Here is a 17,698-nt window from a genome sequence, read left to right on the forward strand (position 1 = left end):
CGCTGAGTTTTCATTTCTGTCTTGGTTTTGTTTTTTTCACATTCTTTGCATGGTTTCCGTTGACAGCTGGCACCAAAGGTGCAAGGTGTCTCCTCTTCATGCAAAACCAATTTGATTTTGATAAAAACACCTGGTTTTGTGGAGCTGTTTGTGCTCAGAGCCCCGTGTGCAGCCGGAAGGAGCCCAGACAGGCCCAGGCCAGAGTGGATTTGAAGTTTCCAGTCTGATTTCCAGTATGAGCCCAGCTCCACCGGGGCTGGCATAGGGTGGTGTGAGGTCAGGGCCCAAGAGGAGATTAAACTGCTCTGGACAGAGCTTAGTCGTGAGCTCTCCTCTTGGATTTCTTCTTTCTCCTCCAGAGAGCCTCAGAGGGCAGGACATTCCAGCTTGTTGGAGCAGCAGCAACTGGGAGACTGGAAAAGAGAGTGGTGTGGCTGCTGCTGCCAGCCAGCTGTGGGAAGGGATGAGACGGTGCCTGATCCCCGGTGGATGACGAGGGTACTTTTGGGGAGTGTTTCCTGCAGCGAATGGAAGAAACTCCCTCCTTTCCCCCGCCTCTTTTCCCTAAAAGGAGGAAATCCCGCCTTCCGCTCTCCGCTCCGGTCCGGGCCGTGGCGAACGGCCCGGCTGGAGACAGGGAGGGCCACTGGATTTCCTGGGGATGGGGTTACTGACAGCTTGCAGGAGGAAAAACGGTGAAAATGGGGGTCAAATGAAAATTCCCATGGGGATGTGGGGTCGGGAGAGACCTTACAGACCCCCCAGTTCCAAGCCTTGCTAGGAGGGCTCAGAGCTCTGCTCCGTGTCCTTAGGATGAGTTCCCAAAAAAACCCACTGCATTGTGCTCCAAGAGCTCGCTGAACCCCTTGCCTGCTCTCACCCTGATGTGAGAGGGCTGGAAAGGTCCCAAAATACTTTGGCAGGCAGAGCAGGGGTGCTGGGGCAAGAACAGCCCCTCAAGTCAGGTCCTGTCCCTGGGCGCAGGAAGCAATGGGAGCACCCCAGGGGTGTGGAGTGACTGGGGGGAGTCATGTTGGGGCAACTGCCCAGGAGTCAAAGTCCACGAGTGGAAATAATGTCAAATAAAATCAGAAATGCTTTGCCAGCTGGGTTGGGCTCTACTTACCAGGGCTGGCTTGCTGAGACATCCCGATAAAGGCAGTTCAGCAGAGAGGCCCGGAGGGCGGAGGAGGTTTAATGCATGAGAAACTGGGTGGAACTGAGGGGGGGCTGGGGCTGGGTCTGTGCCCTTCAACCCTCCTGACTGGAGAGTGGTGCCAGCTGGAGGTCGGGCTCTGCTCCCAGGGAACAACGGACAGGACAAGAGGAAACAGCCTCAAGCTGTGCTGGGAGAGGTTCCAGTTGGATATTGGGAAGATTCCTCTGTGGAAGTGGCAGTCCAGGCCTGGCACAGCTGCCCAGGGCAGTGCTGGAGTCCCCATCCCTGGGGGGATTTAACAAACGTGTGGATGTGGCACTTGGGGACACGGGTCAGTGATGGCCTCGGCAGTGCGGGGGATCAGCTGGACTTGGTGGTCTCAGGGGGCTTTTCCAACCCAAATGATTCCATGGTTCTGTGAAATGCTCCTACTCCCTGACCTCTACTCTGGATCCCCAGTGAACCCAACCTTCAAACCCTGTTAACCACCCCGGGTTTATTTTCTTATCTTCTTTGCTGAAATCTTTAAATCTTGCACGGCCTCCTGAGCAAACACGTGAGCCTGAGCTGGTCTCACTGCAGGTATTTTCCTTAGGGGCAGGGCACCAGCCAAGCAAACACATCAGCTTTGCAAGACAAATGCCATGGCCTGGGAAGGTTTGTTTGGATTAAAAAACCACCAGAAATGAGTGAGATAGCATTTGCAAGGTTGGAGCTCTTTTGGGTGAGAAAAGCAGGAGGAGAGGCAGGTCTGGGTCTCCTTGGAGCTCTGGGAGCCATGGGGATGCTGCTGGGTGTCACTGCACTGTTCTGTGCCTAAATCAGAGGTTTCTGCTCTGCAGAGGGTCCCTGGGAAGAGGATCTGGCTTGTTAAACCCTCCTCCCAATAGCTCTGGTGCTCCAGTTGAGCTGCTCACCTTCCCAGAGGGATTTCTGGTTGGTTTTTCTGTAACTTGTTCCTCTGTCTCCATGTGTGACAGGGAACAAGCTGCTGCTGGTCACCCCTCAGTCTCTCCCCCTCAGGACCCCTCAGGGCTGAGAACAAGAGATGTCTCCAGCAGGCTGGGAGTGAGGCAGGGCCTCGGTCCCCAGCCTCCAGGACCCTGCAGGAGCGTGGATCCACAGGGGCTGAGAAAGGATGCTCAGCCTGCAGGGTGAAGGGAAGGACAGGGACATTGGCTGTGCCCTGGCCCTGCTTTGTCCTATTTTTTTGGCAAAAGGAAACTCTTCTGGCTGGTGTTGGTGCGTCAGGGGCTCTCCCTTGCCTGGGCTGCAGGTGAACATCTCAGTGGTCCAGGGAGGGAGGGGGAGGTAGTCAGAGATCCGACCTGGATCAGCCTCCAGCTCTGCACTGTCACACTCCACATCCACCCCCAGTCGAATCTTCCCCCTGACAAGTCTGTGGGGAGAATGGCCACCTTGAGCTCCCCCAGTTCTGCTCTCTGGGGGCCTTGGGGATTCCCTGTGGGCCTCTAACCCCAAACAAGAATCTGTGGCTTGGGAGAGACCTTGAAGCCCATCCAGTGCCACCCCTGCCATGGGCAGGGACACCTCCCACTGTCCCAGGCAGCTCCAAGCGCCAACGTCCAGCCTGGCCTTGGGCACTGCCAGGGATCCAGGGGCAGCCCCAGCTGCTCTGGGCACCCTGTGCCAGGGCCTGCCCACCCTCCCAGGGAACAATTCCTTCCCAATATCCCATCCAGCCCTGCCCTCTGGCAGGGTGGGAAGCCATTCCCTGGGTCCTGTCCCTCCAGCCCTTGTCCCCAGTCCCTCTGCAGCTCTCCTGGAGCTCCTTTAGACCCTGGAAGGGGCTCTGAGGTCTCCCCGGAGCCTTCTCTTCTCCAGGTGAGCACCTTCAGCTCTTGCAGCCTGGCTCCAGAGCAGAGGGGCTCCAGCCATCTCCATGGTCTCCTCTGGACTCGCTCCAGAAGCTCCACATCCCTCTGGTGTTGGACCCAGAGCTGGAGGAAGCTCTGCAGGTGGGGTCTCAGCTGGGCTGTGGGGCTGCAGCTGCTGGAGGTGCCCAGAGCAGCCTCCCCAGTTCACTGCTGTGCCCTGGGAAGATTTCAGAGTCCTTCAGTAGGTGTAATCTCTCTCCTCCTCCTTGGAGCTGGGTTGTGGGCCCACCTCCAGGGCCTCAGTGGAAAATTCTCCCGATGTGTTCTGATGTTGAAACAGTCCAGAAGAGAAGGGAAAAACTGAAGTTCCAGGAAAACAAAGTTCAACTCTCCGTCTCCCTCCAGAGAAAGGAGCTGAAAGCTGGCTGAAAAGCAAGCAGGGTGCTTCCTCCAGTCTTGCTGCTGCAGGAGGACACGGAGGAGTGTGTGTGTGTGTCCTTGAACAACTGCTTTGTAAGGTTCACTCGGCTTTTTCCTCTCCCCCCTCTCAGGCTCAGTTTAAAGGCACAGAATTAATTTCTGGGCCCAGAGCAGCGATAGGGGATACAACATCATAAAGTCACCCCAAGACAGGGGTTTTGGTGCGCACTGGGCACTTCTCCATGATCAAATCTGGAAAATCTGGGTCAGTTTCATGGGCTTTGAGCCACAGCCCAAGGTGCCCCAGTGCTAACGAAGGACTCGCCGTGCTCACAGCAGTACCCCCCAGTACCAGGGAATTCCTTCTTCCCATGGCTGTCTGCTCCAGGGAGGTGGGAGGAAGGTAAGTCCATGCTGGCCAGCTGCTTTTCCTCACTTGGGGTCCAATTTGTGGCCGTTCTGCCATAATTCCTCCCCAAAACTTGGCTGGTGCAGGACAAACCCCCAGCAGCACGTTCACAAGGATGGGGCTGTCCCTTCCCCTTTCCCTTCCCATTCCACTTTCCATTCTGCCTCCCCTTCTTTCTGCCTTCTTTTTCCCTCACAACCCCCAGCCCTGCTGACCCATCATGAGGCACTAATCCCAGGATCATCATCACTGTTTTATTACTTCAGTCTCATGTGCTTCCCTTCCCATCTGGAGAGGACTTTGATCCTGTTCCCAAGCTTTTACCAGCAGACAGAAGGACTTTGCTGCTGCCAAAGGAGCATGTGCTCATGCCACCAGTGCCTTGGGGCAATGGGGGGAGAGCAGCACCCAAACATTGGGAATGCTGGGGGGTCAGGGTCCTGCTGCTGCCAGGGGTGACTTTGGAATCACTGGACAGCCTGCAAGCACCACTGCTCTCAGACAGCTCTGGGGGCTGCAGGTGGAGGTTGATGAGCCTGATGGGATCAAGCAGCAGCACCCCCGGCTGCTGGGCCATGCTGGTACCTGCTGGTGCCACCTGTTTTAGGGTTATCTTGAGTTCTCTCCTGGCCATGGCTGCTCAGAGCAGCTCTTGGGGACCTTCTTCATGGCCAGGGACCAGCACTGGACATGATGGTGGAAGGTGATGCATTTTTTTTGCGGGGGTGAGGTCCAACATGATCTGTCTGGGAATGGGAACAGCATCTTCTTGGATTGAAATCCCTCCGTTTGGCAAAGAGACGGATCTGCTACAGGTGTGTGAAAGCTGAGAGTGAGTTAGGGGTGCTGTGGTGAGGAGTGGGGGTCCCTGGTGGTGGGACAGTGGGCCTTAGTCTCCCTTCTTGGAGCTGGTGGCCTGCAGGCGCATCTTCAGCCACACCATGTCCAAGTAGAGGTTGCGCTTCAGGACAGTGCTGGCACAGATGATGGCTCCTTGCAGGGCTCCCATGAAACCCTCCAGGCACAAGTCCTGCCCTGAAAGGAGGCAGCAGCAGATGTGGCCCTGCTGTGAGCAGCTCTCACTCCCCATTCCATCCCAGCCAACCATCAGTGGTGGTTCAGGCATTACCTTCCCCACATTCCAGCTGCCCCCACTCCACCCCTGGAATCTGAACCCACAACCCTCTCCCTGTCTGACCATTCCTTCTCTCCAGCAGGAAAAGGGCTTCATCCTGCCTTGGGCAAGGAGACAACCTCCCAGAGCTGGAGGAGCACAGCCCTCTCCTCCTCCCCGTGTGGGACCATGGAACTCCGCTTTCCCAGCGGTTCTTCCATTGCCCCACAGCATCGCAGTGGCTCTTCCCTTTATTGCATTTCAGGATTGAAGGCTTTCTCCCCCCCATCCTGCTCCCCCAGAGCTGTCCTCATCTGAGAATGCTGGTGGCCCTGTCACCTGTCAGGTAGAGGTTGGGCACGGCCGTCTCTGCCCGCACGGCAGCAATGGCTTTGTCCTGCAGGCGGGGAATGCCGTGGTCGGCGCCGTAGAGCTCCCCGCGGGGACTGGCGATGTAGTGCTGGTTGGTGAGGGGAGTCCCGCTGGAGAGGTACTCGATCTGTGGGGGACAGGGGACAGGGTGGTCTGCAGGGGTAGCAGGACCGGGGGCCATTGCAGGAACCCAGGTGTGGGGCTGGGACAGGTCTCCTCGCAGACCCTGGGGGGGTGGTTCTGGCCAGGTTTTGTCCCAGGATGTTTCTGAAGGATCATCCTGGGATGGTCATCCAGGTCTGCCCAGGTTGGATGGGGCTGGGAGCAATTTGGTCTAGTGGAAGGTGTTCCTGCCCATGACAGGGGGTGGAACTGGGTGAGCTTTAAGGTCCCTTCCAACCCAAACCATTCCATGATGCCATGGTCACTCGCCCTTGCACCATGACGAGGCAGCAGTGATGGGTTGGTGCCACACTGGGCCTCATGTGCAGCAGGTCCAGCCCCAGCTCCAATGCTGGGTGGGTAGAGGGGACCCAGAGAGGAGCTGGAAGACCCCTGAACCCTGAGTTTAAGACCCCTGAACCTTGTGTTTCCTCACCCGGCCCTCGATGCGAGGGTAGAGCTTGAAGACAGTCTGCATGATGGCATCCACAAAAGTCTTCTTCAGGTCCTCATAGTCATCCCCCCGCTTGTGGACCTGCTTGTCCTTCCACTCCTCAAACCACTCGTACCTGGCGAAGGTGACGATGGCCAGCGTGGATTTACCTGCGTGAGGACAAGTCTGGGGCACTCGTCCCTCTGCCCACCCTCATCCCACCCTGTCGCTGCCCCAAACCCGGGAGATGTCCCCAGGTCTTTGGGGTTCCGTGTCCTCCATCCAGATATCCCAAAGACCACGTTCCATGAGCCCTGTGCTCAGCGGCTTTGATCATGTACAGCTGAGTAGAAACTCCTTGTTTGGGGTCACCAAACCCCAACAAGAGCTTTGAAGCCTCTCACAAGCATTTGTGGCTGGGTGTCAGCCTTACCTGGGTGCCTCATTTCCCAGGTGGGGTCCTTGGCTGATGGAGAGGTGACAAAGAGGAAAGGGATGTTGTTGGCAGCTTCTTCTCTGGACGAGGCCAGGTAGCGCTTCATCCTGCATGAGAGGGAAGGGCTGAGCTGGGGCTCGATGCACACCTTCCCCTGAATCCTCCTTAGGGCCAAATCCCCATTTTCTGAGTCACTGCCCAGGAATTCGTCTCCTTACGCTCAACGAAGCACATCCAAGGTGAAGCCAAACCTACATTCCATCCAGGTCATTCCCTGGGAACATGAAGTAGTTGGTGGCTTCCAGCCCCAACTCTTCCCTCGAGCCGCTGAGGCCGACGAAGACAGTGAAACCCCCCTCCCCATGGGTCACCATGCGGAGCTGGGACTGGATCTCTGCAGTATGGAGGGAAAAAGGGGAATTAGTCTGTTCTGGGGGAAATCAGGCTTTTCTAGGATCCTCAGCTACAAAGAAGTGGTTTCTCCAATCCTGACCCCTTCCCTCCAATGCTGACCCTTCCCAACCACACAACCATCCCCCTTCCACCCAGCTGTGCCCCTTCCCACCTACCTCTGTCCTCTTCCACACAACCATTCCCCTTCCCCCCATCCATGCCCCTTCCATCCATCCTTGCCCCTTCCAGAAGATTTTCTGGCAAATTCCACAAATTTCGGGGCCCTGCACTGTGTTTTTAAGGGAATCCTCGCACCAAACTGGGACTTTGCAAACTACACCCAACTTGGGCCAATTAATTTAAGCTTAATTAAAACCCCTGGGAAGAAATGAGCGGCCAGGGCTGGGCTTTGAGGGCTGTGGCACAGGAGCAACAGGGGGTTTGCCAATGTTAATTGATAAATCCCCTTTCCGATGAGGCTTAGGATGGGATTAACGCTGTAACCCCACCGGAGCCCAGCGCTGATGCGGTACCTGGCAGAGCCCGCGCCTCCGCTGGCAGCAGCCTCTCGTAGGTGTTGAAGATCCCAGCATCCGAAATGACCACGGGAGCAAAGATGTCCACCAAATCTTGGCCTTTTTTGACACTCACACCTGGGAGGGAAAACCCAGAGGGGGAAGAATGAGGTGCTGGTGAAAGGAGCCCCACTTCGAGGAGCAGCCCCACGCCCCGTTCCGGGCCGGTGCTCACCACAGGCTCTGCCCTGGGGGTCCAGCAGGATCCTCTGCACTGGCGCCTTCCCAAACACGTTGCCTCCAGCCTTCCGGATCACGGGAATGATGTGGAAGGCAATTTCCCCAGCCCCACCCTTGGGGTACCAAGCGCCATGGAGGAAGTGGTTCACCAGGATGCTGTGCATGGAGAAGCTGGCCTTGGAGGGGAGCACACCTGCGAAAAGGGGCAGGGTTTGGGCAAATCATGAGTTTGGGGCTTATCCTGAAGATTTCAGGAGGAGGAACACCCTGGATATGACACTGGGAGGAAGGTGAGGAGCCTGGAGGAGCAGGGAGGATGTCGGGTGTGGGTGTCCCCATGGCAAAGCCTGTGGTCACCAACGTGACCAAGTCATGGGGGGCCTGTAAGCCAAGCCCAGGTGCTGGGATGGAGGGAAGGGGGAGGCTCAGGGGCTATCGGGGGAATATTCCCTTGTGCAGGAATGATGTCGCCCCATCGGGAAGGAGAAGAGCACAGAGGGAAAGAGATGGAGATGAGCAACGGGGATGTGTCATCTGCCGGTGACTTGGGGACAAAGATGCTGGTCAAGCATCCACCACAGCATCCCTGCAAACCTCCCAAAAGCATGGAAAAAAGGAGTTTGTTACCTTTTCTCTGTTTCTAAAGGGTTTAATGTCATCCCAGAGCCTCCTGGTCACCTACCGTAGGTAGGGAAGATGTAGCTGAGGACAGCCCGGAGCTCGGGGTTGGGGGTGAGACCATCCACCACCTCCTTGAGGCTGCGTGAGGCCAGGCGGGAGAAGGGGCAGAGGCGTGGGAGCAGCTGGGAGCGGATGAGGAGCCCGGCCAGGAACCGCGGGAGCATCTTCAGGATACCCAGCAGCACGACCCCGCGGCCGGAGCTCTGCAGGGACAGCCTGGGGCTCACTGACACACCCGGGGGCTCAGACACGGCCCAAAGATGCTCCAAAGCATTTTTTTCCCCTTAAATTCATTGCTGGGCATCCTGGGGAGCTGTGGGCAAGGGGAGTACTGGCTCCCTCAAAAAGCTTCCCTCGAAAACCTCCCTTAGGAAAAGCTTCCCCAAAAAAGCTCCCCCACTGAAACTGCTCCAAAAAGGTCCTCCCGAAAAACTCCCCCAAAAAGCTCCCTAAAAAAAAGGTTCTTCAAAAAAGCTTCCTTAAAGAACTCTGCCCAAAAATCTCCCCCAAAACATCTGTGGTGCTGCATTTTTGAGGCAGAAAAGGGTGATTTTGGATTTGTTTCCCAACGCTTTTGGGGTGATGCCATTATTCCCTGGGGGTGCCCGGTATCCAGGTGCTGGGGGGGTTCCCCTCTTTGTGTGACCCCCAGATCCAAACTCCCCTCGTTTTATCCCACCCAGATCTGCCTCTACCTTCACCAACCGCTGGAACTCATCGATGGCCGCTGCCTCCCCGGGGAACTGCTCCTTCAGCCTCCGGAAATATTCCCGCTTCCCAGAATGGAGGTGGTAGGTCTTTCCAGCACCCTGGGGGTCCCCCAAAACCACGGCATCGTAGGTGGCCGGGAGCTGGGCCCACTCCAGCTGCCCGTCTGTCAGCTGGTCCACCAGGAACCGCATCAAGGAGCCCTCCTGCATCTGCCCCACATAGTGGATCCCTAAAATAGACATTTTTCCTTTATTATCCTCTTTTTTCCTTTATTTTCCCCTTTTTTTTCTTTTATTTTCCCACCCCAGGAAGCACCAAACCCACCTCTTATTTATCCATGCCCACCCCATCAGCTCCATGTGGAAAGGAAAGGGAAAATCTGGGATACACTCATCTCCTACTTAGGGTACACAGTGCTTGCCACTGCATTTTTAATTAGGAGTTTGGGGAATTTTGTTACATTTTGGTGTTTTTACTGGTTTTTTTCCACCCTGGGATGTACAGAACCCTCCTCTTATTTTTCCACCCCCCAGCCCAGCAGCTTCATATGGAAGGAAAAGGGAAAAACTGGGATATACCTGCCTCCCAACTGGGGTGAATGGCACTGGCTTTAGTGTTTTTAACTGGTAGTTTTGGAATTTTGTTACTGTTTGCTATTCACCTCTGCTATAAATAATTAATCCCGGAGATTGAAAGCCGGACTTTGTCTTGCCACAAAAAGTGTGCCAGCAAGATGTGTCCTGAGGTGACATCCCCCGTGCTGGGAATTACATAGGGGCTGGATATAGGGAATTTGGGGGGTTTGGTATCCTACAGCCAGAGGATTTTGGGATGAAGAACAGGAAAATGGGCTGTCTAACGCGAGGTGTGTGCTGGGGAGCCCCAGTCCTCACCCCAACGGGTGCAATTCCCACCCTGAGGGTCTCCCATGCCCCTCCCCTGGGTCCGGGTGGAATTTGGGGCACCAAATCATACCAGTGTCAAACTCAAAGCCTTTCTCGGTGAAGGTGTGGCAGCAGCCCCCCAGCTTCCCGTGCTGCTCCAGGACCAGCACGCGCCAGCTGGCCTTGGCCAGCAGAGCCGCAGCCGCCAGGCCGCCCACGCCGCTGCCCACCACGATGGCATCGAGCCCCTGAGGCACCTTCTCTGGGGAGAACACTGCGGGGAAAGCAGGGAAAGTCACTGAGGGGGCACCCCACGGCATGGGGGACCCCCGAAACCACGGTGAGCAGGGGGTGATGCTGGGGGGGGACAGTGCCACCCCGGGGGGGGCTAACGAATGCTGCCGCAGGTGGAGATGCCACCGTGGGGGGGGTCAGTACTGCCCCGGGGGTCCAGGACAGCCCGGGGCGTGATGCCACCCTCGGGGTGATGCCGCTCCGGGGGGATTAATGACACCGCGGGGGCGGTGCTGTCCCGGGGGATGACACCACCCTGGGGGGCCAGTGCTGTCCTGGGGGGCGGTGACACCCTGGGCTGTTGATGCCCCCCGGGGGTCCCGTACCTGTCTTGACGACGGTCCTGCGCACAGCCTTGTCGGTGACGAGCGGGGCGGGCGGGCGGCGGGTGTCGGTGGCGAAGGGGTTGCGGCTGCCCGGGACCCGCGGGAGCAGCAGGGAGAGGAGCGGGAGGAGGACGATGAGGAGAAGGAGAAGGGGGGCGAGGAAGAGCAGCGCCTGCAGCCACATGGTGCTGCTCCGTCCGGCCTGCGTGAGCCTCGCTCTGCCCCGCGGAGCCGGGAGCAGCGGCGAGGACACCGGGAACCGGAACAGAGGGGAAGGGGAGCGGCTGCGGCACTGGGCGGGGAGATGCGCGGGGAGGGGCGGCGGGGCGGGGGCTGGCACTGGGAGCTGGGACTAGGAAGTAGCATTGGGCACTGGGAACTGGTCCTGCACACTGAGAGTTGGGACTGTGCAGTGAGAGCTGACACCGGGAGTTGGCGCTGGGATGCTGGGAGCTGGTACTGGCAACTGGTAGTGGGACTGGGAACTGACACTGGGCACTGGGAACTGACACTGGGCACGGGAGCTGGGACTGGGCACTGGGAGCTGGGACTGGGCACTGAGGGCTGGGACTGATCGCCACGCTCCCGACCCCGGAAGGTCCGACCGCCGTGCCGGGCAGCACCGCTGTGCCGGGCAGCACCGCCGTTCCAGCTCCGCCGCCGTGCCGGGCAGCACCGCCGTGCCGGGCACCGGCTCCGTTCCAGCCCCGCCGCTTGGGGCTCGCCCCGCCCCCGGCCCCGCCCCGGCCGCCTCCGCCCGCCCCCCGGGCCGCGGCTCCGCCCCGCTCAGCTCGGCGCGACCCCCGCGCGGCTGTCGCGTGGTGCACGCCGGGAGCTGTAGTCCCGTGTGCCTCCCCGGCGGGCCGAGGCGCGGACTGCAGCTCCCGGCGTGCGGCGGCCGCGGGCTGAGGGAACCCGGCGGGTCCGGGGCTTCTGAGGGGTGGAGGGGGGGCTGGAATGGGCTCCTGAGCGGGTTGGGGGGCTCCCGAGAGGCTGAAGGGGGCCTGGGAAGGGTTCCTGAGGCGTAGGGGATACTGAGGGCTGCAGGAGGCCCTTGAGGGATGGGGAGCGCTGAGTGGCCCAGCGGGCTTCCTGAGAGCCTGGGCTGGTTCTGGTGGGTGTCAGTCGCCGGGACTCCCCCTTCCCACCAGCTGATCCCCTCCTCTTCCCCAGGCCATGAGCGGCGCCGGGGGCTCGGAGCGGCTGGAGGAGCAGCCGGAGGAGCGGCAGCGCGTTGTCCCCCCGGCAAGTCCCCGCCCGTGCGTGTCCGGCCGGAGCCCCCGCCAGCCGACACCCGCGGGGGCCCCCCACGCAGGGGTCCCAGCCCCCCACTTCCCCTCATTGCTCCATTTCTATCGTTGCAACCATAAAAAAAACCATCTTGGGACCCGAAGGGGTCTGAGCCAGCTTCCTGCGGGGCACAGGGTCTGTTCCCTGGGGGAAACCCTTGGGATTCGGGGTCGGTTGGTGTTCGGGGTTTGCCGCGGGGAGTGACACTGTGTTGTCTCTGTCCCCCTCAGGTTCTAGCTCTGAGGCAGGAAGGTGTCCTGCAGGAGCTGGTGCTCGGAGCGGGGCAGCCCCCAGACCCTGGTGAGCTTTTCCTGCTTCCCTTGGATCAATCGCGGTGTTTCCTAGTGGGAAAGTCACCTGAGGGGCTGGGAAGGACCCCAGGGATCAAGTAGCGGGGCGGTCTCAGTCAAATCCATCTGGTCCCAGATTGTTCCCCCAGTTCATCCAAGATAAACCTTGCAGTGCCTTGGGTGACTCCGGCTGGGATTTTCCTTGGAAAAGAGGAAATACAGCCCCAGGGTGTAATGAGGGTGTTGTGGAAGGGAGGAAACCTCCCACTCCATGTCTCCCACCCCGATCTGACTCCTGCACCCCTTCCCTTGGACAGGGATCAGCGAGGAGCAGCGCCGGGCCCGGGAGGAATGGGAGGCTCTGGAAGAGATCCAGTCAGGTACTGGGACTAACAGGGGCTGGCAGCTGGAAAGGTCCAGGAAGGGGGAAAGGACCTGCATCCTGGAGGGCAGGAGGGGTGGGGGAGAAGCTGGGGGCGTTATTTGGGGGTGGAGGGGAGGGAGGGGGTGGGAGATTCCGTTTTCCCCCAATTCCCCCTCGGCTTCATTCTCCTGGAATCGGGGGTCATTCGGGGGGAGTCCGGGGTCACTGGGGGTCTGACCCACTCCCTGCCTCCCCGCAGGGTTGGGGGGCACCTCAGCCGCGCCCCCCCCCTCCGATTTCCTTCACTGAGGCGCTGCAGCACTTCCAGAGCGCGGAGCTCTCCGAGAGCCGGGTACGGCCGGGCTCCGGCTCCCGCTCCGTGGTGGGAGTGTAGGCAGTAGGAGTGGGGGGCACCAGCCTCCTTCCCCTGCCTCTGGCCTCATTCCCTGATGGGTTTGGGGTGTTTCTCCTGCAGGGGAAGGTCCGCGCACCAGGACGCCGGGGCATCCTGGCTGCCCTGCTCCGCTGCCTCCGGGGGCCACCCCGGCTCCGGCCGCAGCTCCAGGGGGAGCAGGAGCTGGCGCTGGCCATGGCACAGTGTGAGTGGCCCCGGGATTCCCTTTGCACCCTGCTGGATCTCATCCCTCCTCCCTATGGACACAGCTCCAGGCAGGAGCCCTCTGGCTCCACAGCCCTTCCTGCCCCTCAGTCCAGGGGCAAACGGGATGGGATGGGATGGGATGGGATGGGATGGGATGGGATGGGATGGGATGGGATGGGAATCACCCAGTCCCTTGGCATGAAGGGGTCACACACACATGGAAACCCTGGGCCTGTGAGTTTGGGGGCTGAGTGGCCTTTTTTGGGCACCAAGGGGGTTTTTAAGGTGCCAAGTTGTGTTTTTTAGATGCTGTGAGGGCATTTTTGGTGGATGGGGGGTTTGGCTTTGGGCACTGAGGGACATTGTCTAGGCACTGTGGGGTTTTTAGGGTGTTGAGGGGTGGGTCTGGGGTCTTTTGAGTGCCAAGAGGCATCTTTTGGGTGCTGAGGGGTGTTTTTGAGGAACTGAGGGGATTTTTACGGTGGCATGGGGCATGGGTTTGGGTGCTGGGGGGTTTTACAGTGCCAAGGGGCGTTTTTAGGTAACAAGGGAGGTTTTTTGAAGGATGTGATGTTGTTGTTTTTGGGGGCCCAGCGGTGTTTTTGGGGCACTGAGGGATGTTTCTTAGATCCCAAGAGTGTTTTTAGCTAGCTGGGGTGTTGCCTCCCTCCCTCCAGGCGCCCTGGATGACTCAGAGCGGGTGCACATGCAGATCCTCCAGACCATCTACCGGCAGCTGATGCGCTCCAGGCTGGGCTGCCCGCGCTACGGAGCACACTGGGAGCAGCTGGGCTTCCAGGGTAGGAGAGGGAGCACCCCTCTGCCCAGGGAGATTCCCATTCCCAAAATCCAACTAAACCTCCCCTGGAGCAACTCCGTTCTATCCCAGCTCCCTCAGCCACTCCCTATGCTCCAGACCCAGCTCCATTGCCCTCTCTTGGACGTGCTCCAGCACTTCAATGTCCTTCTTGGACCCCAAAACTCCAATCCTCCCACTCCTCTCCATATCCCTACAAAATTCTCAAGGGCACTCTCAATCCCTTTATCCATAGAGGTATTAAACCAAACTGGCCCCAGTACAACATCTGGACTGGTTGGCCTGGTCGTCCCAGTACCATGTTCCTAAAAAAGTTGGTAATTCCTGGAAAAGTGTGGGAATGGGAGTGGTGGGGTGGAGCAGGGCCTGGTTAATGCCCAGATGACCAAGATGATGGCCCCATTAGGGAAATTCCCTGAAAGCTGTCCCTCGGGAAAGGGAATCCCTAGGATTCTTGGATTCTGGAAGGGCAGTGACAGGGAAAACAGGGAATAAACAGCCCATGGAAGTGGGAAGGTGACAGTGAGTGACTCCGTGCTGTCCCTCACCTTCCCAGGTGTGGATCCTGGGACCGACCTGCGTGGGACAGGAATGCTGGGGCTGATGCAGATCCTGTTCTTTGTCCTGGATTCCCGGACACTGCCACTGGCACAGGAGATTTTCCAGCTCTCCCAGCACGAAACCCAGGCATGACCTTCCCCTCCTCCCTGCCAGGGAGTCTCCCTTGGAATTCCCAATGCTCTGGGAAAGGGAAGAACAAAAACCTTCTCTTTTAAGTTTTTTTTGGGATGCTGAACCACCTCGTGCTGGTGAGGGGAAGAAGGTGGTGCCCAAGGAGCCCTGATCCAGGCTGGGGCTGAGCTCCACGTGCTGTATTTATGCTGGGAGTGGGATTTTAGAGATTTGATACTGGCTTGGACTGGGATAAAACAAGCTGGAGAGTTGGGCAGCAGGAAAATGGGAGTGAGGGGAGCCCGTCTTCATAAATTCCACATTTTAGTCCAGGTTTAAGCATGGGTACAAGGTCTGCTCAACCCTCAGCATCCATCCAAGCCTGGATCTGTAGGGCTGTACATGGATCCCAGGCATCCACCCCATGGAATTGTGGATGCATGGATGCAGTGTCGAAGGGACGGAGGTGCCAGAGGGGAGGTGGGTTTTCCAACTGAGCTTTCATAATGCTGGAATTCTGGTTGTTTTCCAGAATTTTCCCTTCTGCATCATGTCGGTGAACATCACCCGGATGGTCATCCAGGCGCTGCGGGAGGAGCGGCTCTCCCGGTGAGGGGGTGCTGGTTTTTGGAGTCTCAAACTGCATCCAGAGTCCTTCCCCTTCCCAGGATGTGGCTGACCCCTCTCCCCCTTTTCCAGGGAATGCAACCGGCGGCAGCAGGTCATCGGAGTGCTGAACGACCTCTACGCCGCTGCCTTCCTGCGGCTCTTCCACCTCTGGAAGGGGCAGCACGGGACCATCACTGACGCTGGCTTCTTCCTCAAGGGTTTGTCTGCCCGGGTTTTCCTGCCCCTAACTTTCCTTGGGGAAACAACAACCTCAAAACACCCCCCTCTGTGTTCTCAGCACATCCCAACCCAATGCCAAGGGCTGCCCTGCCCAAGAAGTCCGAACGTTCCCAGTTTAATCCTCACACTGAGGTTTTTCCACAATTTTTCCCTACCCCAGTGCTTCAAGGGGTGTTTTTCCTCCTGTTTTGCACCCCAGAGGGATGCTGTGATGGGGCGGCTCAAGGTGGGTGACACGTGGGGACATTCCCTGCTCCCCAGGCTCGCACAGAGGCACAGCTTAACCCCCATCCATGAATTACTTACTCCAGAGAGGATTGCTGTCAGTGGAACCAATGGATCCCTTGGAGATCGGGATCCAGCTGGCACTGCTGGGCTCCAGCTTTGCCCCACCTTCCCTGGATTCCAATCTCAGGGGGCTCAGGCTGGCACTGAGCTTTCTGTGCTCCCTCATCCCAAGGAAAGCATGAGCATGCCCTTTCCCAAGGGAAATGTCAGGACACCAGATGTATTGGACCTTTGACACCATCCAGGTCTTGCTCCCCTCAACCTTTTCCCCCTCTGACCATTCCAGAGCTGGAATTATCCACCAAAAAGAAGCCGAGGCAGCTGCTGAAATCTCTGGAAGCCTACATGAGCCGTGGCCTTCAGCCTCCCTCCTCTCCCTCCTCCCAGATCCACTTCACCAGCATTTGTGACCCTGGGGTCGAGCTGGAGGGAGATTCCCAACTGATCTGACACGGGGTGGGATGCTGCAAAGGGAATTCTGCTGGTGGATCAGCCCTTGGAGGGAGAGACGCCAGTGTTCCCCCTGATTTGGGGGCTCAGGCAGGGCCAGGAGAGGTCACAGAGCCAGGATTTTGCCTGCTCCAGGTGGGAATCTCTGGAAGCGAAGGAGGAGGAGGCGGTGGAGCAGGGCATTCCATGAGCCTGGCGCTGGGATAGTCCCTCCGTCCATCTCAAATCCAGGGTCCCACCCGGGTCCTTACCCTCCCCAGGTGGAGCTGGAAGGGGGGTGCCGGGTCCCTGGGTCCCATCCCAGCTCCAGCAGCGCCCAGGACAGGTAACCCCCACTTTGGGCTGCGACAGCTTCATGGGGGCTGGGTGACCCCAGGGTCACTGTGGGGTGTCAGCACCCAAAAAAGTTATTAAAGGGGGGAGATGAGGTATCTGGTGGGAAAGAGAGTTTTGAATTTGGATCCTGTGGCTGGGAGGGGGAAAGGCGAACTGGGAGTGCCCAGAGTCTGATTTGGGGTGAAAAAGGTGTTGTGGAGGAGAGAAGTGAGAGTTGAGAGCTCCAAGGAGGGGAGGAAGGGTTATTCCCTCTGGGAGCAGATCAAGGCCAGTGCTTGGGAATGTCCCCAGGCCCCTAAAAATGGGGGAAAAACAGCCCCCAATGCCCAAATCTGGAGAGAAATGAGGGGTTTGGAGGAGAGAAGTGGGAGCTGGGGGGAGAGTGGAGTATTGTGGCCCCAGCCCCCCTGAGATGGCGATGATTCCTGGGGGCTGAGAATGCTCCTGGATGGAAAAAAAATACAATAAATGGAGAAAAAGGAGCCTGGAACTGGGGTTTGCCTTCCTCATCTTGAATTATTGTGGAAATTGAAGGGATTGGGATCCTTTTCAGGTGTTCTGGGGGAACAAAGAGGTGGGGTGAGGCCGGGGGTAGTGGGGGGATGCAGGAGGATGGGAGTGCCAGGAACGGGGGGGGAAGTGCAGGCGGTACGCAGGACCAGGGAGGGATGTGGGTGCTGGGGAAGAGGTGGGTGTCACCTCTTGGGGAGGGCGGGGGAGTCTATGCACCTGTGGGAACACATCTGGGAGCGGTATCTGAGATCTGGGCTAAGGGGGGATAGAAAAAGACAAGAAAAAAGGGAAAAAGAAAGGCTGGTATAAAAAGGGGAATAAAAGCAAAGAGACAAGAAAAAAGGAGAGAAAAAAACCAAGAAAGAAATAGAAAGGACAAGAAAAAAGGGAGGAAGAAAAAGATGAGGAAAAGGAAAAAAGCCAAGGAAAAAGGAAGGAAAGAGGACAAGTGGGGTCCCACAGGACCATGCTGACCCCTCCCTATCCTTATCCCACCCCACGAGCCTTTCTTTATATTTCCTCTGCCCTGTCCAGGTGAGGGAAGGGATGGAGTGGCTTGTGGGGCTGGTCTCCAACCACCATGGGCTTGTATTTTCTTTTTTGTTGTCTTTTATTTTTTCCCATTTTCCCTATCTTTTTATTTTCCCTCCTTTTTCCTCGTTCTCTTCTTTTTTCTTTCTTGTCTTTCCCTTTTATTCTCCCTTTTCCCCATCTTTTTTCTCCTTTTTTCTTACTTTCTCTTCTTCCCCACCACTCTTTTCCTAGTATTTTATTTTCCGCGTTTTCCCTTGTCTTTTCCTTTCCCCCCTCCTTTCTCCTTCTTTCTTGTCTGTGCTTGTTT

The 17,698-nt window shown here is 57.9% G+C and overlaps 2 protein-coding genes across 2 annotated transcripts; one reads left to right on the plus strand and one right to left on the minus strand.

Annotated features, from left to right (window-relative positions):
- Nucleotides 1-4,066: 4,066 nt before the first annotated feature.
- RETSAT (retinol saturase) lies at nucleotides 4,067-10,665 on the minus strand. Its single transcript, XM_048290270.1, has 11 exons — nucleotides 10,388-10,665; nucleotides 9,859-10,041; nucleotides 8,868-9,112; nucleotides 8,174-8,375; nucleotides 7,487-7,684; nucleotides 7,270-7,389; nucleotides 6,599-6,737; nucleotides 6,341-6,450; nucleotides 5,911-6,077; nucleotides 5,280-5,439; nucleotides 4,067-4,861 (listed from the first exon to the last, which is right to left on the minus strand). Exons 1-11 carry the CDS (start codon nucleotides 10,569-10,571, stop codon nucleotides 4,716-4,718), a joined length of 1,854 nt encoding a protein of 617 aa, XP_048146227.1. The 5' UTR covers nucleotides 10,572-10,665; the 3' UTR covers nucleotides 4,067-4,715.
- Nucleotides 10,666-11,206: 541 nt separating this feature from the next.
- ELMOD3 (ELMO domain containing 3) lies at nucleotides 11,207-16,834 on the plus strand. The gene is given in 12 exon segments (XM_048290296.1): nucleotides 11,207-11,309; nucleotides 11,561-11,632; nucleotides 11,908-11,977; nucleotides 12,285-12,347; nucleotides 12,591-12,613; nucleotides 12,615-12,683; nucleotides 12,807-12,930; nucleotides 13,610-13,732; nucleotides 14,306-14,436; nucleotides 14,954-15,030; nucleotides 15,121-15,248; nucleotides 15,845-16,834. Coding segments are annotated over 11 exon segments (1,041 nt in total). The 5' UTR covers nucleotides 11,207-11,309; nucleotides 11,561-11,563; the 3' UTR covers nucleotides 16,009-16,834.
- Nucleotides 16,835-17,698: the final 864 nt, after the last annotated feature.

This window comes from Corvus hawaiiensis, chromosome 36, assembly GCF_020740725.1.
Source record: "Corvus hawaiiensis isolate bCorHaw1 chromosome 36, bCorHaw1.pri.cur, whole genome shotgun sequence".
Taxonomy (NCBI): domain Eukaryota; kingdom Metazoa; phylum Chordata; class Aves; order Passeriformes; family Corvidae; genus Corvus; species Corvus hawaiiensis.